This window comes from Miscanthus floridulus, chromosome 17 (assembly GCF_019320115.1).
Source record: "Miscanthus floridulus cultivar M001 chromosome 17, ASM1932011v1, whole genome shotgun sequence".
Lineage (NCBI taxonomy): Eukaryota > Viridiplantae > Streptophyta > Magnoliopsida > Poales > Poaceae > Miscanthus > Miscanthus floridulus.
This window is the reverse complement of record NC_089596.1, coordinates 63,540,843-63,564,493: the sequence shown is the minus strand read 5'-3', so window position 1 is coordinate 63,564,493 and position 23,651 is coordinate 63,540,843. Positions and strand designations below refer to the sequence as shown.

The 23,651-nt window shown below is 54.3% G+C and overlaps 2 protein-coding genes across 2 annotated transcripts; one reads left to right on the top strand and one right to left on the bottom strand.

Annotated features, from left to right (window-relative positions):
- Positions 1–718: 718 nt before the first annotated feature.
- On the top strand, positions 719–4,689 carry LOC136518416 (probable serine/threonine-protein kinase PBL7). Its single transcript, XM_066512075.1, has 6 exons — positions 719–1,164; positions 1,258–1,505; positions 3,185–3,612; positions 3,718–3,850; positions 3,933–4,022; positions 4,182–4,689. The coding sequence occupies exons 1-6, from the start codon at positions 795–797 to the stop codon at positions 4,374–4,376; spliced, it is 1,464 nt and encodes a 487-aa protein (XP_066368172.1). The 5' UTR covers positions 719–794; the 3' UTR covers positions 4,377–4,689.
- A 10,762-nt stretch (positions 4,690–15,451) lies between these two features.
- LOC136515706 (uncharacterized) lies at positions 15,452–15,930 on the bottom strand. The gene is made up of 2 exons (XM_066509227.1): positions 15,622–15,930; positions 15,452–15,508 (listed from the first exon to the last, which is right to left on the bottom strand). The coding sequence occupies exons 1-2, from the start codon at positions 15,928–15,930 to the stop codon at positions 15,452–15,454; spliced, it is 366 nt and encodes a 121-aa protein (XP_066365324.1).
- Positions 15,931–23,651: the final 7,721 nt, after the last annotated feature.

The following is a 23,651-nucleotide window of genomic DNA, read 5'->3' as shown; positions in this document are numbered from 1 at the left end:
GCAAGAACCCAGCGCGCGAGCGCAAACAAACGAACCTCACGAGCCGGTGCAACCGCATGTGATTTCGGCCGTTTTGGCGCCTTGCCCGCCGGGATTTCCCACAGATCGGCCGGGTTGACTTGCCCCGGGCAAGCACCGTTTTTTATTAGCTCGCCGTGTCGAAGAGGCTCCTCCATTGCAGGAGTAAAAATCATCACGGGCCGTGATATGGTCGCATCTACTGTCAGAAGAAGAACCTTGCAGTAAGTTTCATAATTTGGCACCGTGCACATACCTGGTCCATACATTTACATTTCGACAAGGGAAGAACCGTCCGCGGGCACGATCATTGCCACCAGACAATGGAGCCGTGCATGGCGTAAAAATCGAACAGAAACCTACAGAGAATCTAGATCGATGGCATTCTACCGACCAGTGTCGTCTCGACGCCACGGTGACCGGTGAATATACAATGTTGAGCGCCCATCGGCGCCAGTGCCAGTTCGTGGACGAGCCACGTAGCCAGGAGTACAACCGTACAAGCGTACTACCAATACCAACAAGCAGCTGCTGTTCCATTACCACGCAGGTCCCTCTGCGGCTCTGCGTGCACTGCAGCCACAGGGAAAAGGGAAACGGTGCAGTAGATTAGGAGAGTTTATACTTCTACGCTAATTCCTTGTGCACCCCTTGTAGCAAAGCTATATCTGTACGCTCATCGGCTTCCTTATCTCTCTGTTCACGCGCTGTGTCGTCTCCACTGCCCTGTCCTGGTGGCGACGTACCGACCCGGCCATCCTCGAAGGCCGGCCGGAATGGAGGACGCGTTCTCCCCGCCTTCGCCGCCGCCGGCACCTGCACCGGCACCATCCCCTATCGCCGCGGAGGACCTCGCGGACGCGCGGCTCGCGCCGTGGACGTTCTCCCCGTGGCCGGCGCCGCGCGGGGTCAACCATGTCAGCGGCGGCGGTCGGGCGAATCCGCTCTTCACCATACTGCCAGTCTCGGCTCTGGCCATCGGCCTCGTGCTGCTCGTCGCCGTGGGCGTCATCATGGCGGTGACCCGCCGGGAGAGGCCGCGCCAGGCGGACGCCGGCGGCAGCAGCTGCAACGGTGACGGCAAGCCGGGCGCACTGACGTCCAGTTCCGGCAGCCATAACACCAGGTGCGGCTACGCCGGCGCCGGTAAGTGCTACAAAGTTCGCCGTGCCCGTACGTCGCATTGGTTCGATCTTTCTCATGCATGACTGGTTTTCTTTTGCTGGCCACGCGCGGCAGGCACAGGGTGCATATACGCCGGTCGTCTAGGGTTCTCGGCTGCGCAGCTGCCGCGGAGCCGTGGCGCGCAGGTGTTCACGTACCGGGAGCTGGAGCGCGCGACGGACGGGTTCAGCGAGTGCAACATGGTGGGGCGGGGCGCCTACGGCGCGGTCTTCCGCGGCCGGCTCGCCGACGGCATCACCGCCGCCATCAAGCGGCTGCGGCTGGACCACCGGCGGCAGGGCGAGCGCGAGTTCCGCATCGAGGTAAGCCAAGCAACTCCACACGCACACACGCACGTCGCCTTCAGCTCACGCCATCGTCCATGTGCACGTCCACGTACGTCGCGCTCCGCTTCGCGTACGCTCGTACCAACCTTCCCTGTTGCCGCAGCGAGCACCGAGCAGAGCAGCCGGGGTAGTTCGAGTTCCAGCTTCCAGCGGTTGGTGTGCCTGACTGCCTGGGATCGGCCGTTGGGACGGGCGGTGTGGCGCCGGGACGTAACCTGGAAGGCAGGCTGCCCGCCCGCCCGCCTGCCTGCCTGCCTGCTGCGCGCGCGCGCGTGCGTGCGTGACTGCGAGCCGCCTTCTGTGACAGACTGTTCCATCTTGTCTTTATCCTGGTGCGCGTCGTGACGCAGCGCGCCCGGCTGGTGGCGTCGGGCTCGTCCGTTGCGCGCGGTGCCTTGGGCAATTGGCGGACGCGGCGCGCGGGACCAAACCTGCCGCGGCACGGGAAAAGTTTGCGTTTTGCGGTGGGTGACTGCCGCCGGTTGGTTGCGGCCGTTTGGCGGGCGGGACGCGGGGGACGCGTGAGCCTTGTCGATCCGGTCCTGTCGGCTGCCGCTGCATCCGCATGCCGTCCTCCCGCGGGCCGGGGAAATATATGGGTTCTGGACTTCTGGTACAGCGGCTGGTGCCGGCAGCGCTTCTGGTAGGGCGTGTCACGCGCAGCATGTGCTAACGGATAGTGTAATAGTGTTCATTTGTGCGTCCTGATGACTCGGCCATTAGCCATTAGGCTATCTCCAACAATACCACCTAAAATACAAGACTTATTCGTACTTTGGATAGTGTTATAGGCAAAAGGTTCAATACTTATTCGGTGTCTTCTCCAACAACGAGACTCAAAAGAGAATCCTTTCTGCAAATGAGTTTTCAGAAGAGATAATACCTATATTTAAATTATGTTCCAGACAACTCAAAATAGGTCTGATTGCCTGGCATGGTCCCGTATCTCGAACGACCTCCACTGCTCAAGTCCGGTGGGCACGGTGGCTGTAACGCTGATGTATTGACACGTAACTGCTGTGCAGATGCACAGGACGCATTGCTGCTAATGCAATGCAATCAGTAGAGCGGCTTACCGGCATACTTTTTATTAGGATCGCGATCTAGCCCGTGAGTTGCACCGAGTAAATTAACCCGAGTATGTGCCATGTGGGTCGAAGCGATGCGTTGCTCTGCATAGGTTTCACATTTCTATGCTGTAAGTAGGGAGTACAGTACTCGTGTACCCTGCACTGCAAAGCTGAACTTAAAGCTGGTTTAGTTCCTCCCCTAAAGTTTAGTCTTTATCACATCGGATATTTAGACATATACATGAAGTATTAAATATAGATTAAAAATAACTAATTACACATATTACGACTACTTTACGAGATGAATTTTTTAAGCATAATTAGTCCACGATTTGACAATATGGTGCTATGGTAAAGCTACAGTAAATATATGCTAATGACGGATTAATTAGGCTTAATAAATTCGTCTCGTGAACTTCTGAGGACTTCTGTAATTTTTTTATTATTATCTAAACACTCTCATACGGCATATGATGTAACACCCGTAAACTTTAGCCCCTCGGTTTAAACACCTCTTTAGACTTTTTGATCGCATCTCATCGCTGGTTGCAGTAACTGAAAGCAAATGTGACTTGTTGAATGCAGGTGGACCTGCTGAGCCGGATGGACTCGCCGTACCTGGTGGGGCTGCTGGGCTACTGCGCCGACCAGAGCCACCGGCTGCTGGTGTTCGAGTACATGCCCAACGGCAGCCTCAAGAGCCACCTCCACCCGCCCCGGCCGCCGGCGCCCGCGGCTGCAGCAGAAGGCCTCCTCCAGCTGAGGCCCCCGCCGCCGCTGGACTGGCAGACGCGGCTGGGCATCGCGCTGGACTGCGCGCGCGCGCTCGAGTTCCTGCACGAGCACAGCAGCCCCGCCGTGATCCACCGCGACTTCAACTGCAGCAACGTCCTGCTGGACCACAACTACCGCGCCCGCGTCTCCGACTTCAGCATGGCCAAGGTCGGCTCCAACAAGGCCGACGGGCAGGTCGTCACCCGCGTGCTCGGCACCACCGGCTACCTCGCGCCAGAGTACGACGAGCACGCCGCCATTTCCAATCAGCTTGTAATGCTTCCTTCTTTTTTTTTTTCTTTTGGTAGCGTCGATTGATCGCAGGCTAGCTGTTTGCATTGCAGGTACATGTCGACGGGGAAGCTGACGACCAAGTCGGACGTGTACAGCTACGGGGTTGTGCTCCTGGAGCTGCTCACCGGCCGGGTACCCGTGGACACGCAGCGGCCGCCCGGAGAGCATGTCCTGGTTTCCTGGGTCAGTACGTTATGTCCGATCACTCATTAATCAGTACTACTGCATGTCATGGTGACTGAATAGGCACTCATCTTGTTTCCAGGCCCTTCCGCGACTCACGAACCGCCAGAAACTGGTGCAGATGGTTGACCCTGCCCTGAAAGGCCAGTTTGCCCTGAAGGATCTGATCCAGGTCTTCTTCCTTTCTAACGTCCCTGCTGCTCTGACGGCGCTACTCTCCCATTTATTCCTCATTTACTCTGCAATTATGCCGCTCATCATTAGCCGTTCAATGACACCAAGACGTACGACATCTTTAACTGACATGACACGAATGCAACTGGGAGCACAGGTCGCCGCCATCGCCGCGGTGTGCGTCCAGACGAAGGCGGAGTACCGGCCGCTGATGACGGACGTGGTGCAGTCGCTGATCCCCATCGCCAAGACCACCCCGCCCATGTCCTGCTCCTCCACGCCGCTCAGACCGGCCTTGCAGCACGTCATCTTCATGTGCCCGCAGTGCGGCGGCAACAAGACCTCCTCCTAGCTAGTACTGGCAATCTTGTATGGATAGAGGTATCCACCACCGGAGTCGGCGAATTCTCATTCCTTGTTCCTTGATGTATAGAGCTCCCCTCTTCTCCGGCCAGGATCTGCAAATGCATCATTGCAAGTAGTACATCGTGATTGTATTCAAGCGAAAGCGTACGGCGTACCATTTCGTTGGTACGAACTACTTTAAAGATAACATGAAAATAGAAATAAACATTCTCCAGCCTGTTCGTTTGGCTGGGCTTGTTCGTTGCTGGATTGTGAAAAAAGTACTGCTGCCTGGTTTGGTGTGAGAGAAAAATACTGTTCCGACTGGAAATTTACGATCATTTACGAGACAATAAGCTCAGCCGATCAGGCTGCTTTTTTCTTCTTCTTTTTCTCATGAGCTCGCTGTGCCTTTGAACAATGTTTGTGTTGTGTTTATATTGGGCTATCTCTACTTCTCTACTACTGTGAAGAAGAGTGAAGGACCTGCTTGGTTTCTTCGCCGAGGAATGTTACACCTTCCTGAGCGAGGATAGCACGTGCAATGTCTGTTTGGTTCTCTTATTTGGGCGCTTTGAAAGACCGTGCGAGTTAGACTTGGCTTGCTCGCATGGGAGAGCCAAACTGGCTCGGCTGCTTGGGCGAGCGCCTCGTTGCTTACGCCGGTGCAGCAGGTGAGTCAAGTGAGGCTACACCAGAAAACTAGCAGCCCCGAAGTGTCCGCGTTGGTCCGCTCACTGCTAATTTTGATTTTTTATTTACCTATCAGAGCAACTCCTAGACTCCTTTCTAAATGCTAGGAATAGAGATTTTTATGAAAAATATTCTCCAACAGTTTCTCTAAAAACAACTCTAACAGCTTAGCTATTCTTGTTATGAAGACTATTTCAAAATTTGTATAGCAAAAATTATGCTCCTACAGATATGCTATCTGACTTTTTAAAATAGGACGCTGACTATCCCTTGATTTTCGGTGACCATATATAGCCAATTACGGACACTCGCTATGTGACTTGGGAGCTCTTCTTTTTTTTGAGAAGTATTCTATTTTATAAAATGGCTAAACAATGGAATTTGGCTAATAATTTTAGCTAAGCTTTTGGAGTTGCTCTAAATGGTTATCTAAATATAGCAATCTTCTATTCTGGATTTTTCGCTAGCCAAAAATAAAATACGAAAATAGCTCTCTAGAGTGCTCACGAGATATAGAAAAACTGTTGGAGAATAAAAAGGTATAGAAAGCGATTTTTATGCAAATGACTCTCTGAACAATGATTTAGAGAGAGATTTAGAAAGCCTCTCGGACATGCTCTTATAAACTTGTTTAGTTGTTACGGAAGGCTAGAACCGATTATTGTTATTTGAGTAGTAGGAAACGTTATAACATGTCTAAGTTCCCTCTGTTATTTGAAAATTACACAGAAGTTGCTATTGGAAATCTTTGCTAAAGTGTCAGTAGATAAGATTGCTAGCTATCGCACAAAAGCTGTTTTCTGATGGTGCAGTGTTAAGTAGTAACCAATCAAAATAATTCTTCAGTTGGACCTATGCAAGTTTTTTTTTGAAAATTGGAAATCTTCTAAGTCATATCTGAAATTTTTAATTTTTTTAACTTTGCTAATTTGTTAAAAACTAGCAAACGTGCCCGTGCGTTACAACGAAACCCAAAACATCTTGAGATCGGACTATGTAACTTGAGTTACAATCATATAAAGACGAAGGACACGAGAACATTCTAAGAATTAAAAAGAAAAGACCGAAGAATCTGAAATGTGGATATAATTTTTTTTATATTTAGATAAACTTACCATATTTTTTTTACTTCTACTAAACATATACTATACTTCTTTTATCCTTTAGACAGAAGGTAGCACGACCAATCCATGATATTGGTTAGCGGACCCCAATTTTTCTTTTATTTCTCCCCGTAAAAAAATTCACTTCACTTATTTCTCGTCCACCTACAAATATTCTCATAGCCTCTCTGCTGGCAGGCAGCAACAATTTCCATGCCTCCTTATTTCTTATCCTCTCACAACGGTGAACACCTTTTGTTTCTCTACTTTCTCTCCCACCATCCTGGGCAGCTGGAGGCACATATGTGAGGCGTGCAGGAGGAACCAGAGGAGGTGGCTGCTTATGCGCATGCTGGAGGATGCAAGACACATGCATGGTTGATTTTGGTTAGTTGGGAAATGATTTTCGTCTTTGTTTTATTGTTTGAATCGGCTACACAGCGTGGACCGTTGAAGAAATATTATAGTTTTTGTTAGAATCGATCTGATCCATAGATTTTGTTTTATATGTATTTGATCGGTTTTATCACATTTAGACGATAGGATTCACACTGAAATTGCTCTGCTTGATTGATTATATATATAACATACGTTTACAATATATGTGTATAATCACTTTAACATATGCAACGTCTAGATAAAACTCTTACAACATACGTCTGAAAGCTATAGTTTGATTTTGGTGAATTGATGAAACCCTAAGTACTAACCTAGTTTATAAAGTGATCATGAGATAGGTAGCACATTCCAAGTGACGAAGAAAATAAAGATCATGACATGATGATGGTGATGCCATGGTGATGATCAAGTGCTTGGACTTGAAAAGAAGAAAGAGAAAAACAAAAGGCTCAAGACAAATGTATAAATGGTATGAGCTATTTTGTTTTGGTGATCGAGACACTTAATGAGTGTAATCATATTTATGATCGATAGCCGTACTATTAAGAGGGGTGAAACTCGTATCGAAATGCGGTTATCAAAGTGCCACTAGATGCTCTAACTCATTGCATATGCATTTAGAATCTAGTGGAGTGCTAACACCCTTAAAAATGTTTATGAAAATATGCTAACACATGTGCACAAGGTGTTATACTTGGTGGTTGGCACATTTGAGCAAGAGTTAGGAACTTCACCGGCGCCCTATACAGAAAAAACGGAGGTCACTGTGAGTGACCGGACGCTGGTCTCGGTTGGACCGACACGTCCGGTCAGTGACAGCAGAGGGCACGCAGCGTCGGTCTCTGACCGGACGCTGGGTCACTCAGTGATCAGGCGCTGACAGGGTGCGTCTGGTCCTACTGACGTGGCAGTGGACAGAGGAGTCGTCAAGTGATCGGACGCTGGGTGTGTCCGGTCGAGTTTGATCGGACGCGTCCGGTCGTGAAAAGTCATCTCTGGATGCTTACTGGAAATGACCGGACGCTGGGGTTCAGCGTCCGGTCACTTTGAGCTGCTTGGTCCGGTCGTCACTTGACCGTTGAGATCGGGCGATCAACATTTGAAGAGAGGGGACACGTGGCACGCATCGCGTGACCGGACGCTGAGGTCCAGCGTCCGATCGATATGACCAGAGCGTCCGGTCACCCCATGTTGTGCCCAGTGAAGGGGTACAACGGCTCTATTTCGTGGGGGCTTCTATTTAAGCCCCATAACCGGCTCAAGCTCACTCTCTTGGCCATTTGCATTGACATAGCAACCTTGTGAGCTTAGCCAAAGCCTTTCCACTCATCTCCATCATTGATTCATCATCTTTGTGAGATTGGGAGAGAATCCAAGTGCATTGCTTGAGTGTTTGCATATAGAGGCACTTGGTGTTCGTGTTTCGCTGCGGAATTCGCTTGTTACTCTTGGTGGTTGCCACCACCTAGACGGCTTGGAGCAGCGAGGATCGTCGAGTGGAGGGTGGTGATTGTCTCCGGCTCCGATCGTGGTGATTGTGAGGGGTTCTTGACCTTTCCTCGGCGGAGAGCCAAAAGGTACTCTAGTGGATTGCTCGTGGCTTGTGTGATCCTCATCTTGTGTTGGTTGTGCGGCACCCTATTGAGGGTTTGGCGTGTGATGCCAATTAGCTCGTGAACCTCCAAGTGAGTGAATCGTCACAACGAGGAGTAGCTTGCCGGCAAGCAAGTGAACCTTGGTAAAAAATCATTGTGATCATCATTTGATTCCGAGGTGATTGGTCTTCATTGGTATTCATTCTTGTGATTGATTGGCTCCTTCTTCAACACGGCGGTATAAATAAATTGCTCACTCTCTTTATATTACCGCAAACTAGTTGTCAAACTCTTTAGTGTAGCTAGTGTGAGAGCTTGTTAGTTTGGTTAGTGTGGCTCTTTAGTTAGCTTTTGAGAGCACACTAACTTAGTGTAGTGTCATAGCTATTGTGTGGATAGAAACTATATAAACTAGAATTGTGGTAGGTGGCTTGCATTTTTAGTAGGCTAGCGCAACACTTGCTTCACCTCATAATTGTCTAACCGGTTTGTTAAGTGTTGTTGTAGAAATTTTTAATAGGCTATTCACCCCCCTCTAGCCATTAGGACCTTTCAACGTCTGAAATAGGTGAAACATTTGGAACATACATTTGCAATGCCGAAATGGTCTAAAGCGCCCATCCCGTCGTACCCTGGCGGTACTTTTCCTGTCGCGGCGCAGGGCATGGTCCTTGGTGCTACGTTTGACTCGAGTGTCATGTCGTACCCTGTGCTCATCCTTATGATGGAGCAGGGTGTACTTGTAGGGCGAGGCGGAGTCTAGCCCTCGGGGGTCGGGCGAGGCGGAGTCTGACCACCGGGGGTCGGGCGAGGCGGAGCCTAGCCCTAGGGGTCGAGCGAGGCGGAACCAGTCTTTCGTCGTTTCGGACAAGAGACGTAGTAACGTTCTCGTCTGATCGGGAGTGTCAACGTTCGATGGTTATCAGTTTCACCTCATTGGGTACCCCGGTATTAGGTCCCCAACAGTAGCCCCTGAGCCCCTGGGTGATTCGAGCAGAATCGCCCAGGGGGTATTTTGATTTTGCCAGAGGGTGCGCGCGAGCGCACCCGATGGGTGTAGCCCCCGAGCCCCCGAGCCCCCGAGTGATTTGGGCAGAATCGCCTAGGGGGTGCTTCGGACCCTTCGCGGGTAAGGCTATGAGGTTTGGTTTCGTCAACCGAAAAGCTTTAAGGGAACCCTGGTGTCCCGTTTGCGGGGATTTTGTCCAGGGTCAACTTGGCTGGGGCTCGACTTCAGATCGAGGCCCTACTGACGCTCGTGTACCTAGGTCCCGGTTGCTTACGGGCCCATCTTCTGTTGGGTTGGTCGTCGAGACCGTTGGGCCGATCCCTGGACGTTCAAGGCCTAGGTGGGCTAGAGAAGAAGCATTCTGACCCATGTCCCATATGTGGGAAAGGAGTCTGGTCCGCTTGGGAAGGCGAACCGTCCAGCGTGGTTTTAGTGGGAAAGGATAGGGATCGCGGGCGCGTATCCCGTGAGGTGACACGGCGGTGCGCGTGGCAGGCCCGGAGATCGAGGTGGACGGTTGCGCTTCTCGCATCCGCCCCCAGGGTCCCGTACTCCGCCTTTTCGCCTTCGCATCGCCAACCTCCGCCATCAATCGCTAGAGCCTCCGACACGCGCACTGCTCCCACCGTCAAACTCGCTGCTGCCTTCTTCCCCGTGCTGCTCCCGCCGTCGCAATGGACCCGGGGTACAAATCCAACATCTCCCCTCAACGCTTAGAGGGCCTCGTCCGCCGAGGCCTCCTTCGCCCGTTGACCGCCGCCGAGGAGTGGTGGCTGCCCGGTGAAGAGGAGGAACCGCAGCCGCCCGAAGGGTACGTTGTGTCTTTCGCCCACTTCCATGAGCGGGGATTCGTCACGCCCGCCCATCAGTTCCTTCGGGGACTGTTGGACTACTACCAGGTGGAGCTTCAACACCTTACCCCCAATGGGATCCAGCACATTGCGGCGTTCGTCGCCCTGTGCGAGGGGTTCTTGGGGATCAGTCCCCACTTTGACCTGTGGCGGTATCTCTTCGCCGTTAATCTTCTAAAGAGGCGGGCTAGGAAGCAAGAGCTGCACGCGCTGGTGGGGTGCGCCAACATCCACCTCTGCAGCAACCTGACAGGAGCGTACTCGCTAATGCGTCTGTTCACCTCCAACAAGAGGTGGCATTCGCAATGGTTCTATGTCAAGAATGACGCCACCGCCCCCTTGCCAGTTTTCACTGGGCGCTACATCATGGAGACCCCGGGGTCGTGGGGGTGGGGTGTCATGGGCAAGGAAAAGAAGCACCTTAACTACCTTCTTGCCGCCCTCCGAACTCTGAAGGAGAGGGGCGTGAAGGGATCGGGGATTATCGGCGCCTACCATGCGAGGAGGGTTGCGCCGCTGATGGCGCGCATGCTTCCCCTATATCAGATGGTGCCCAGAGCGTCGTTCGAAGGGACGGTGCTTTCCGATGAAGCGCTCCCTCCCTCTGAAGTGGCGCAACACATCAAGGAGGCAATGGAGCCCACAAAGAACTCTGTTGGCGCCATCCTTGACTTCATGTATCCGGTGCCGGGGCATCCCCCAATGCGACCGGAACCAGGGTTTGTTGAATTCGTAAGTTTCCTTTCCCCTTGCTTTTCTTTTCATTTGTATTTCCAGCCTCCTGATGCTAACCTCGGGATAGCGGGACCAGTCGGGGGGACTATTCTTCAAAGACAGCCCAGCTCCGCTGCCAAAGGACCCAACCCGGACGGCAGCGAACCACGCCGTGGCCGGTTGGGACAAGAAGATGAGGGAGCTCGCGAAGAAAAAGGTGATACGGAAGCAGCAAGCTCGAGATCAAGGAGAGGAGACTAGTAGTGAAGAAGAAGATGATGATGATAAATCTGACGAGGTAGTAGCTGGCGTGGATTGGGGTGACCTAGAGGATGAGGACTCATTGTCTACGCAGGGGCCCTTTCCGTTCCATGCGGGGGGAAGGGAGTCCTAAAGGACGGTGGAGCCGGGCCTGTCCCTGGGTCTGGTGGGAGCCGGTGGATCCGCCATCACCCTCGGGGTGCCGGCGGGGGATCGGTGGATGGGAGGGGATGGATCCGTGGCCACCCCCGAGGTGCTGATGGAGGGGGATGACTCCGATGCCGCGCCCCGTGAGCTGATGGAGGGGGGTGGCCCTATCGCCACACCCCATGAGACGACAGAGGGAAGCGGCCATGTCACCGCACCCCATGAGCCGATGGAGGGGGGGTGGCCCTGTCGCCGCGTCCCATGAGCCGATGGAGGGGAGTGGCCCTGTCGCCACGCCCCATGAGCCGATGGAGGAGAGAGGCCCTATCGCCGCACCCTTGGTGATAAGGGAGACGAGCCCCCCTGCCTCGGAGCAGGGGACAGGCTCAAAACGGCCTCGCCCACATGAGTTGGAGAAGGGGTCCGGGGGTTCGTCCCCAAAACGTACCCGCCACCCAAAAGCGCCAGAGTATGTCACCGATTCCCCTTGTTTTTTCCTTTTTATTTTTCTATTCCGACCTTATGCCTTTTCCCTTTTGCAGATTCTTGTGATGGGGCCACCCTCTAGGGTCGGCGCCCAAGAAGAGCCTTGCTCTTCAGGCGGGACGGATGGCGCTGCCCGACATCGCTCCTGTTTCATGCAGGAGCGGTGTTGATGCTGCGGCCTTGTTGGCCGATCCGGCAGCACCCGTGCCCTCGGTGGTTGCCGAGCAGGCGGCGTCTTACATGGCGGGCGCGACCCCGCTAGCCGAGAGTCCGGTATCGCTGGTGGATGTAGTCGTGACCGCGCCCAGCCAGGAGCCGCCGGACGTAGCCATGGTGGTACCCGGGGGGGGGGGTAGCGTAGTCCGAGCCTCCGGTGGCTCAAACGACGGCGTTCGACGTGGGCTAGACGGAGAGGGACGTGGCCGGACGGTCCCCAACCCCGACGAGCCAGGCGCATCCTGATGCAGTCGCGATGGCGTCCGTGGGAGCAGCACAGTCCGTGCCACCAAAGACCCAGGCGGTGGTGCCCGCGACCATGGCCAGCCCGGTGGGGCCGGATGTCGCCATGGCGGTGCCCGAGGGAGCGGCGCAATCCGCGCCACCGGCGGCCCAGGCTGCGGCGCCCGAGGTGGGCCCGATGGAGGAGGACATGGGCAAAGGGTCTTCGGGCATTGTGACGGTGGTGAGGAGGACCAGAAGGGAGCCACCTTTGGCCCTATTGTCGGAAGGCAGCCGCTCCCCCGCGCGGGGTGAGCCGCCGCTCCAGTGGATGGCCGCTCAGGACCCAACGTCGGTTCTTTTTTTGCTTGACGATGCTTCCGAGAGCTTGGAGCGAGAAAGTCTTGACGTCGGGTTCTCGGCTATGATGGATGCCTTGAGCCAGGCCAGTGGTGCCCTGCGTGAAATCCTCATTCCTACTAGTCGGGTATCCACTTGATCTTCTCCCTCATTTTCTTCTTTCTTCACGTATTTTTGTGTTTTCGTGTTTTTTGATACCGGTCTTCTTTTCGGAGTATTGTTGCTCATAGCCGGAACAAGTCCCGGTTCCTTCATGAGCAAAAGGCGGAATGGGACCACCTTACTGAGGAGGCCCAGCTACGAGGAGATGTGGGAGCGCATCTAGCTGCCGCCCAGCAGCGAGAAGCCGAGGTGCATCAGGACGCGGAGCTGAGGGTGGCGCAGCTAGAGGGAACCAGCTCGCTTGCGGCTTATGCCGCGGGCATCACGGCGTGGGTAGGCCAACTTGAGGAGGACGCCTTTCACACCGGGATCACCTAGGCCTTTGCCGTCACCCGTTCCCATTATGACCGGGAGATCAACTTGGAGGTAATGAGCCAAGGCTTTGCGCCTGTGTATGAAGATGCTGAGCTGGACGAGATGGAGAAGGCGGTGACTCCCCTTGCGCGGGACCTAGCGAATAGGCTGAAAGAATCGGTTCTCCCTCTGTGGAAGTAGTTAGTTGAATAAGTTTGATAACACTTATTTGTAATATGTGAACAAGTGTCGATACTTTTGTGTCCGAAAGCGGATTCGTGACTTTGTTTCGCACTTTTGTTTTATTTGTTTGATCTTACCTTCTTCCCTTTTTGCGATGAAAAAGATTTACGCGATCGACCTTTCTGTTTGTTAAGACTGTAGGGCCCGTGGTGTTTAGGGGAAATTTTGATTGTGCTAGTTGAGCAAAATTATCGTAGCCGTCTGGGCGTGGGCCTTTTACAGTCTTACCAATCTGTTCCCCCGAACTTTGTCGCTGGTCTTGGTGCGAGGAAGAGGTCTGGTTTGTATTCGCACGTACCCCCCACTTGGGATTTCGGCGATCACTGCATGACCGTTCGTTCGGTGTCATTGCTGTTCCGGCCTTCCTCAAGCCTCCGCGCGTGGTGGGGATTCGGTCAAGGACCGGCTTGTTTTGTGACTATCGCCCTATCAGCGTTTTTTTGCAACTAGAGGGGTTAGGGCAATGTTACTTGCCTTGATGGCTCGAGTGACGTGCTTCATAAGCTCGCTAACAGGGATGTTCGGACAGAATCCGATCCCGTCGCTTTGCGGCAGAGTCGGCAAAGCCCTCGGGTGGCATTCCGTTGCTCTTTGCCCCGCCTTCCAACAGATTCCCCCTCAATGGGGTTTCTATGGGCTTGGCTAGGGGCTAGATTGAACTAGAAGGTTGAGATGACCCTATCCGCCTCAATGCGGGTTGGGCAAAGACCGCTGAGGCACATCTGCGTTTTCTCCCCTGGCTCTTGTTCGACGCGGGGTGGCTCTGGACCCTTCGCGGGTCAGCCTTCGAACCTCAGTCTCTTGATCTGGCTTGAGCCCTCGAGCCCTTTAGGGTCTAATAGGGGTCGGCCGTGTTTTCGTGCGTTACCCCATCCTCGGTTTCCGCAATTAGAGAAGCTAAGCTGACGACACTTGCCTCGATGGCTCGAGTGTCGTGCTCAATGAGCACGCTAACGGGTATGTTCGTGTGAAATCCGGGTCCATCATTTGCTGATGGGGTCGGTAGAGCCCTCATGTGGCATTTTACTACTTCTTAACCCGCCTCCCGGCAGATGCCCGAGCTGTTCGATAGGCTCAGGTGGCCCGTTGGCCTCTCCTCGATGAAGATTCTGTGGGTTTGGCTCAGGGTTAGAATTGAACAAGAAAGGTCGAGACGCCCCTGTCCGCTTTTGAGCGGGGTCGGGCAAGGCCGCTGGGGCTCATCTCTGTTTCTCTCCCTTGGCTCTGTTTGATGCAAGGCGGCCTCGAGCCCCTCACGGGTCGGCCTTCGAACCTCAGTCGGTCGCCGCTTATATTGAATGAGGCGGCTACCACTTCTTGACGTGACACGAAGCGTTTGAGATGCAGAGATTTGCATATGCAATGTTCGGATGTATGGTTTTAATGTATTACTTAATTGAAATGAATAACGTTACCTTGGTGATACGAGCGATGGGAAGCTTCAACCAGATGTGTCCGTGCGGGGTTTGGACCCGATGTTTGCGACGAGGTTGGCGTAACCTGCATAAGAGTCGCTATTTTTTGTTTTTGTCTCTCGGCGGTAATTCGAGCCGCTCGATTGATTTAGTCGACCTGACATCTTCTCCTCGAAGGAGGTTCTGCAGGTGGACCCCTCCAAACCCTTCTCGGGAAGGCGGGAGCCGAGGCTTGCGGTGCGGGGAACTGTGAGTTCGATTTATGTCAGTGAACACAAAACACCGTAGCCGTCGAGGCGTAGGGTCCGACGATTAGTCCAGTTGTATTCAAAGTTTTATACCCACACACCGCGCTTCTGGTTTTAAATGTAAGGAGGGGTCAGGCGAAGAGGGCGATAGACAACCTTGGCAGCCCCCCGAGCAATGTCCGTGCCTCTACTGTTGCTGGGGTCGGAGGCTCGGTAAAGAAATTAACACTCAAAGTAAGTAAACAGAGGTGCTTATCTTTCGACGGTCGTTCATTCGTTGTTTTGCTTGGGCCGCCCAATCGACCTAGGTGGCCCGTTGGGCTCCCCCTAGAGGGGGGTTCCGTCGTTGGGTCGCTCCACGGTCCTGCCTGGGGAAGCGAAGAGTTGCCTGCATGCGAGCGTGCCTCGGTCCTCATGCCCAGGGCGCATTAGTGGCGGGCCATGTGCAGGCAACGTTCTGTCTGACCAGACGATGTCTTGTCGACCAAAGCGTGTCCCTCCGGCTCCATCGCATCCTCTTAGATTTCTGTCAGCATTGATTTCTAATTTGCATTGAATAGGAGAAGGCAGAGAGTTTTTTGTCCCAACCTTTCACCTTTCCTTAGCCGCTGAGCCCCTTCTTTAAATAGGGGGAGGGGGGAAGAGGAGTCCTCGTCCCACCTCCTCACCAGCCTTTGAGCCACCACCTCTTCTCCTTCCTTCCCACCGAATGCATCGGTTCCTGAGTAAGAGAGGGTAATGCCAGGGAGAGAAAATCTCACAGATCCGCTCATGAATCTAGAGCGTGATGTTGAGCTGGAGATCATCCAACGTAGATGAGATGGTGCGGGTCGCCTGTGCTGAGGAGGGGTCACTGCTGCCGAAGGAGGAGCGCTGGAGGGTGCCGAACACCGTCGGTTTTACCGTCATGTGTTGCGGCCTTCCTTCGGTGGGAGGCGACCCCCGCCCAGACGCCGTTATCGGGGTTGCGGCTGATGACGATGGCATAGTCCCTAGACGCCCCAGCGGAGGGGCACCACAGTCGCTGGCGTGGTGCTCGACGTTGCAGATGACGGCGCCTTCGAGGATCCCGTGGAGCGGTAGGATGTCGCCGATGGAGAGCGTGGTGCGGCGGCCGCAGTAGACGAACTGGCCCATGGACATGGCCAGACGTTGCCGATGGAGAGCGTGGCGCGGCGGCCGCAGTAGATGAACTGGCCCATGTACATGGCCGGACATTGCCGATGGAGAGCGTGGCGCGGCAGCCACAGTAGTACTCGTAGCAAAGCTAGGAAGAGACTGTAATTGAATAAGTTTGTGGGGGAGCCCCTGAGTGAACAGTCCTTTGAATTTTAAGAGTACATTAGTCCTTTTTGTGATGAAATCACTTTGTAAGTGGTGAATTTGTGTGAAAATGAACAAATTTTCATCTTTTGTTACGGCAAACAGCTTTTCAGCTTCCTCTTTTTGTAGAAGAGGTTTCGGTGCCCTCCAACCCTTCCCATGGCTCAAGTTGCAAAAAACTAGGAGTGCAGGTGAACTAATTATGATTATGCTGGTGAGCAAAGAAGTCGTACCCACTGGGGCATGGGTTTCCCGCAGTCCTACCAGTTGTAGTCAGAATGTGCTCCCGAAATCCTAGCTCTTAGGACTTGTTACGGGAAGAGTGGAAAACTTAGAGAATGTTTGCAAAGGTAACACATGAAGTGTTTGCAAGATAAACATACTTGTATCATTTGTATCAGCCCCCAAGTGAAGTCCGACCCCTCGCAATTTGCAGGGGTCGGATGTCACTAAAGATCGGGGATTTGTAAAGACAAGAACTGATAAGAAGAAATATGTGTTTATTTAAGGGTAAAAACGATGTAGCTGCTCGATGTTCTAGGCGTTGGTGAAGACCTCGCCGTTGATGGTTTTCAACTTGTAGGAGCCTGGGCGGAGTACTTCCGCGATGACGTACGACCCCTCCCAGGGTGGGGAGAGCTTGTGGCGGTCCTTGTTGCTCTGCACGAGGCAGAGGACAAGGTCCCCTACGTTGAAGGCTCGGTCCCACACCCGTCGGCTGTGGTATCGTCGCAACACCTGTTGGTACTTGGCCGAATGGAGGAGGGCGATGCCGTGGGCTTCGTCTAGCTGGTCCATGGCATCTTGGTAGGATGCTTCAGCCCCCTGTTCGTCGTATGCTTTGATTCTTGGTGCTCCGTAGTCAAGGTCCGTCGGGAGAATGGCCTCAGAACCGTAGACCATGAAGAAATGTGTGTAGCTAGTGGCCTAGCTAGGAGTTGTCCTTAGGCTCTAGAGCACCACCGGGAGCTCAGCGAGCCAGCGCGTGCTGAACTTGTTCAACCGGTTGAAGATCCTGGGCTTAAGGCCCTGTAGGAGCATGCTGTTTGCGCGCTCAACCTGCCCGTTCGTCAGGGGGTGCGCGACGGCCGCCCAATCGATCCGGATGTGTTGTTCATAGCAGAATCGAATGAATTTCCTATCGGTGAACTGCATGCCATTGTATGTGATGATGGAGTTTAGTACTCCAAAGTGATGGATGATGTCGAGGAAGAACAGTAGAGCTTGCTCGGATTTGATCGTGGAGATCGGTCGAGCTTTGATCCATTTCGTAAACTTGTCTATGGTGACAAGCAGGTGGGTGAAGCCCCCGGGTGCCTTTTTGAGTGGCCCAACCAGGTCAAGCCCCTAGACCACGAAGGGCCATGTGATGGGGATCATCTGGAGTGCCTGGGCCGAGAGGTGAGTTTGCCGAGCGTAGTACTGACACCCTTCGCAGGTGCGTACGATTTGCTCGACGTCGGCTACTACAGTGGGCCAGTAGAAGCCCTGTCGGAATGCGTTTCCAACCAAGGTCCTTGGCGTGGCATGGTGACCGCAGACCCCACCGTGGATGTCGCTCAGCAAAAGTCTTCCCTATTCACCAGGGATGCAGAGCTGCAGGATCCCGGTGTGGCTTCGTCTATAGAGTTCACCCTCTATAAGAACGAAGGACTTAGCGCGATGTGCGAGCCGTTGAGATTTCGTCTTGTTCGTTGGCAGTGTGTCGCGGAGGAGGTAGTCGAGGTAGGGCGTTCTCTAGTCGTCTGGAGGGTCGGGCTCTGCAGCCAGATCCTCTTCAAGCTCCATGACCTCAGGGTCGGACGAAGCAGTCGGCGGGTCAGCCCTCAGGGCCAGATTAGACAGGCCATCCTCGGCCCGTTCCGACCCTTCATAGCGCACCGAGGGTTTGTGTTGGTCGCTGGCGAAGATGCTCGTTGGTACCGGCTCTCGACTAGACGCCACCTTCGTGAGTGCGTCGGCTGCCTCATTAAGGCGCCTTGGGACGTGATTAAGTTCGAGGCCGTCGAACTTGTCCTCCAGCCACCGGACTCCTTAGCAGTACGCAGCCATCTTGGCATCATGGCAGCTAGACTCCTTCATGACTTGGTTAACGACCAGCTGAGAGTCACCCCGAATGTCGAGGCGTTGGATGCCTAGCTCGATGGCGATGCGTAGGCCGTTGACGAGTGCCTCGTATTCGGCCACATTATTTGATGAGGGAAAATGGAGCCGAACCATATACCTCATGCGGACCCCGAGGGGTGATACGAAGACCAGCCCCGCGCTGGTGCCCTTCTTCATCAGTGACCCATCGAAGTACATCGTCCAGCACTCTTGATTGACGACCGCCAGTGGCATCTGGACCTCGGTCCACTCCGCGATGAAGTCAGCCAACACCTGGGACTTGATCGCCGTTCGGGGGGTATAAGTGATGCCTTGATCCATCAACTCGAGTGCCCACTTTGCAGTTCTTCCTATGGCGTCCTGGCTATGGATGACCTCGCCAAGGGGAAACGACGTCACTATTGTCATAGGGTGTGACTCGAAGTAATGGCGTAGCTTTCTTTTGGTGGTGAGGACGGCGTATAGGAGCTTCTGGATTTGGGAGTAGCGGGTTTTGGAGTCGGATAGTACCTCGCTGATGAAGTACATTGGTCGCTGTACTTTGAGGGCGTGCCCCTCTTCTTCCCGTTCTACTACCAGGGCGACGCTGACCACTTGCGTGGTGGCCGCTATGTATAGTAGGAGGGATTCTCCGTCGCTTGGAGGAACTATGATCAGGGGTTTTGTTAGAACTATCTTGACCATGTCAAGCGCCTCCTGGGCCCCGGCTATCCACTCAAAGTGGTCGGCTTTCTTTAGGAGTCGATAAAGGGGGAGTCCTCGTTCACCGAGGCATGAGTTGAATCGGCTGAGGGCGGCGAGGCACCCTGCGACCCGTTGAACCCCCTTTATGTTCTAGATCGGACCCATCCTTGTGATGGCTGAGATTTTCTCCGGGTTGGCTTCGATGCCACGCTCGGAGATGATGAAGCCGAGCAGCATGCCCCTCGGGACCCTAAAAACATATTTCTCGGGATTGAGTTTGATGCAATTTGCCCGGAGTTTCGCAAAGGTTTGCTCAAGATCGGCGACAAGGTGGTCAACCCATTTGGACTTAACTACGATGTCATCGACATAGACCTCAATGATCCGCCCGATGAGGTCCCCGAAGCAATTGAGCATACAGCACTGGTAAGTGGCTCCAGCATTTTTTAGACCGAATGGCATTGAGACGTAGCAGAACGGTCCGAAGGGGGTGATAAAAGATGTCGCAAGTTGGTCAGACTCTTTCATCATGATTTGGTGGTAGCCAGAGTACGCGTCAAGGAAGCAGAGGGTTTTGCACCCTGAGGTGGAATCGACTATTTGGTCAATGCGTGGTAAAGGAAATGGGTCTTTTGGGCACGCCTTGTTGAGACCTGTGTAGTCGACACACATCCTCCATTTCCCGCTCTTTTTTTGTACAAGAACAGGATTTGCTAACCACTCTGGGTGGTGAACTTCCCTGATGAATCCGGCGGTAAGTAGTTTTGCTATCTCTTCACCGATGGCCCTGCGCTTTTCCTCGTCGAAGCGGCGCAGGCGTTGTTTCACTGGCTTGGAGCCTAGATGGATTTTTAAGGTATGCTCAGCGACCTCCCTCGGGTTGCCTGGAATATCCGAGGGTCTCCACGCAAAGATGTCTTTGTTGTCGCGGAGGAAGTCGACGAGCGCGCTTTCCTATTCGGAGGAGAGCATGGTACCTATGCGTAATGTTTTACCCTTGGAGCTGCTGGGGTCTATGAGGACCTCTTTGGAGCCCTCTATCGATTTGAACGACCCGGTCGATTTCTTTGCGTCGGGCGCTTCTTCGACGACCTCCTCCCTGAGGGCAGTGAGTTCCCCAGAGGCGACGATTGCTGTGGTGTGGCCATAGCACTTGACTTCACTACTCGTAAGCCCGCTAGAAGGAGGTGCCGACGGTGATGACCCCGTGTGGGCTTGGCATTTTCAGCTTGAGGTATGTGTAGTTGGGGACTGCCATGAACTTTGCGTAGCATGGTCGTCCCAAGATGGCGTGGAAGGTTCTGGGGAACCCTACCACGTCGAAGGTGAGGGTCTCAGTCCTGTAATTGGACTGATACCCAAAGGTAACGGGTAGATCGATCTGTCCGAGTGGCGTGGCCTGCTTTCCGGGGATGACGCTGTGGAAAGGCGCTCGGATTGGGCGGAGGTGCGTTCGGTCAACGCCCATTACATCGAGCGTCTTTGCGTACATGATGTTGAGGCCATTGCCTCCGTCCATCAGAACTTTGGTGAGGCGCTTTGAGCCGACGATCGGGTCGACGACAAGTGGATACCTTCCGGATGCGGGATGGCGTTCGGATGGTCGGTCCGATCGAAGGTTATGGCGGACTCCGATCACCGGAGGAAGAGAGGTGTGACCGGCTAGGCCGTGTAGACTTGGCGGCGCGTGACCTTCTGATGACATTTGGAGTCGTAGGCCATTGATCCTCCGAAGATCATGAGGTAGCCGTCTGGCGTTGGAAAGCCATCGTCCTTCTCCTCGGCGTCATCGGCAGTGGGGGCAGGTTCCTTCCCCTGCTCCCCCTTGTTGGCGCTTCCGGCCAAGAACATTCCACATGAGGCCGCAGTCCTTGAGTAGATGCTTTACGGGGAAGGCGTGGTTCAGGGCACGGCCCCTTCGAGCATTTTCTCGAAGTGGTTCGGAGCGCCCTCCGTGGGCTTCTGACCACCCTTGCGGTCAGCTAGCAGCCACGAGTGGGTCCTCACGCTCGTTGCTTCTTGTTTTTCCTTTTGGCGGAACGATTGGAGGTGCCTTCATCGGCACCCTCATCCCGCCTTGCCTTGCTGTTGGAACGGTCGAAGATTGCTCTGACCGCCTCTTCTCCTGAGGCATGGCTGGTGGCGATGTCCAGGAGCTCCTTGGTGGTCCGCGGGCCCTTGCATCCTAGCTTGTGACCAAGGACTCACAGGTTGTCCCGGACAGGAAGGCTCCTATCACGTCTGCATTGGCGACGTTAGGGAGCTCGTTGCACTGTCGGGAGAAGCACCGGATGTACCCATGGAGGGTTTCGCCGGCCTTCTAGGCGATAGTTCTTGAGGTCCCAGGGGTTCCTAGGATGTTTGTACATGCCCTGGAAGTTCCCCACAAAGATCTCCCTTAGGTCCACCCAACCCTGAATGGCGTCGGATGAAAGGTGCTCCAACCACGCTCGTGCCGAATCGGCAAGAAACAGTGGAAGGTTGCGGATAATGAAGTCGTCATTATCCGCACCACCGGCTTGACAGGCAAGCCGATAGTCTTCAAGCCAAAGCCCGGGGTTTGTCTCCCCGGAATACTTAGGGATGTTTGTAGGTGGTTGATACCTTGGCGGGAATGCATCATTGAGGATGTGATGGCCGAAGGCTTGAGGGCCTGGCAGGCCAGGGCTCGGGCTCTGGTCCTCGCCGTTGTCGTAGCGTCCGTCGCGTCGAGGATGATAGCCGCGATGGGCTCCTTCCCCTAGGTCACCGTAGGTGCGTCTGCAGGTGTCGATGGTGCTACGCGCGTCGCGGTTGTGGCCGAGACGTTGATGCACTGGGACTACAGCGCGCTGCCCGCCGCCTTGCGGCGCTTGGTGGATGAACGCGTCCCTGGCGGGGCGCACCGAGGGGGTACGCTGGCTGGCGTCGGGCTCGTGTCGCCGAGACATCGAGCTCTCTGCCTACTATGCTACCGCACGCTCAAGTAGCATGTGAATCTCACGGTGGACCCGATGATCCTCGGGCATCGTGGCCTCTAGAAGGCCATGAAGCAGGGCCATCGTGGTGGCGATGTTTTGGCTTGCACGAGCAAAGCGGGGAAGGGTTTCATCGTCGGCGATGATCCTTCAGTTCACGTCGCGGGCCGCGGCGCATGCGCGCCCTCCATCTCCGCGGCGCCTGATATCCTCGTTGATCTTCTTGTACTCCCAAACAAGCTGATGTCCGGTTTCGTCTATTTCCCGCTTCCGGGCTTCCAGTTGCTCCACCCCTACATGAGGTGGCACCGCTGCTCCCCCTTCGGCTACGTCGCTGAGGTTGCTTGCCGGGGTGACCTCCTCCTCGGAGGCGCTTTCGATGTGTCCCTCGGAGGTTTCTGCCATGAAGCATTCCCGAGAGGGATGATGGCTCCCCCTACCGGAGTCAGAACCAGAGTCTAACCCCGAGTCTTCTGCGAGGAGGCCGTGGAGGGATTCTATGACGCTTTCGATCATCCCCACGAACTCGTTGTTCGTGGGAAACGGGATCACGCGCTGGGCCACAAGGTGGCTTATGGTCGCCGCGGCGTTGCGGAGACCGAACGGAAACGCCATCGAGGCGCACCGAGTGGAGCGTTCCGGAGAGAGGGTGATGTGGCACGGGGCCTCCTTGGACGGCTAGGGTCCAAGGGAGACACCGGGCTGGCCCTCAAGCCTTCGGTAGCTGAAGTTGGCAGAGGGGAGGGACTGGACGGCCGTGTGGGCCAGCGCCAACTCTCCTCCCAGCGTGACAATGAAGTCTAGGTCACCGAAACACACATGTGTGCCCAGGACCTAGCTGATTGCGTGGTTAGCCATCTGAGGCCTGATTTGGAACGCGCAAAGGTCCCCTACCTAGCGCGCCAACTGTCGGTGTTTCGAACAAACACCGGCTAGTAAATTTATGATTATTACGCGTTAGGCCCGGATGGTGCACTAAAGGACACGAGGATTATACTGGTTCGGGCAGAAGTCCCTACGTCCAGTTTGCTGCTGCTGCTCGTGTTATTAGTACCGAAATGTTCGTAGTAGGGGGTACAAAATAGTCGAGAGAGGGACGAGTCCCAAGTCTCTGATGGAATGATCGATAAGGTTGCCGAGAGCTTGGTCGCTGCTCAGCTGTGTATCTGTCGTGTCAGTGTGTGTTCAACTTATCCGTCAAGAGTCGGTCCCCTTGTTGGAGGAAGCACATCCCCTTTTATAGATGAAGGGGACAGCTTTACAAGTGAGAGGGAAGGGTGTGTATGCTACTGAGCCTTGTTGTCCACGTCTACCAAGCCTTGTTGCCCATACCGGCGGGATACCAGATAATGGTAGGCGCCTACAACACTGTCGATGCCACTGTAGAATGTTAGGATGGCTGTAGAGTACTGCTCCGCGCAGGGTATGGATCTCTGGTACAGTGGTTTTGACTTATGAGCCTTGCCCTGCCTTTCTCCGCACGCCTTCTGGTTCCTACGAGCCCCGGTCGAAGGGACATGGGGTCGGAGTCAGAAGTAGCGCTTTGGGCAAGGCCTTCCGATCGGAGAGGGCGTCCGGAGGCCGAAGTGAGTGCTTCGATCTGGTGGGCCCAAGGGGTCGTGGAGCGGGCGCTGCTCCTTTCGGACCACGGCGTGGTGACAGTACATCCGTCATTGTAGAGGGCGCGAGTCTCTTCCTGGACCGTAGTGGTTGTCATATATCTATGTCGGGTTCCGTGTCTGAGGGCTGAAGGCGGCGCCTACAATACTGTTCGGACTCTGCAATGCCGGAATG

What these genes read in the sequence shown, in the direction of transcription:
- LOC136515706 (XM_066509227.1), bottom strand. Translation starts at nt 15,930, where the DNA reads ATGTCCATGGGCCAGTTCGTCTACTGCGGCCGCCGCACCACGCTCTCC. An exon ending in GTGACCCCTCCTCAGCACAG is followed by an intron (nt 15,509 to 15,621) that starts GCGACCCGCACC and finishes TCTCTTACTCAG; the next exon opens with GAACCGATGCATTCGGTGGG.
- LOC136518416 (XM_066512075.1), top strand. Translation starts at nt 795, where the DNA reads ATGGAGGACGCGTTCTCCCCGCCTTCGCCGCCGCCGGCACCTGCACCG. An exon ending in GTGCGGCTACGCCGGCGCCG is followed by an intron (nt 1,165 to 1,257) that starts GTAAGTGCTACA and finishes CACGCGCGGCAG; the next exon opens with GCACAGGGTGCATATACGCC. An exon ending in CCCTGAAGGATCTGATCCAG is followed by an intron (nt 4,023 to 4,181) that starts GTCTTCTTCCTT and finishes CTGGGAGCACAG; the next exon opens with GTCGCCGCCATCGCCGCGGT.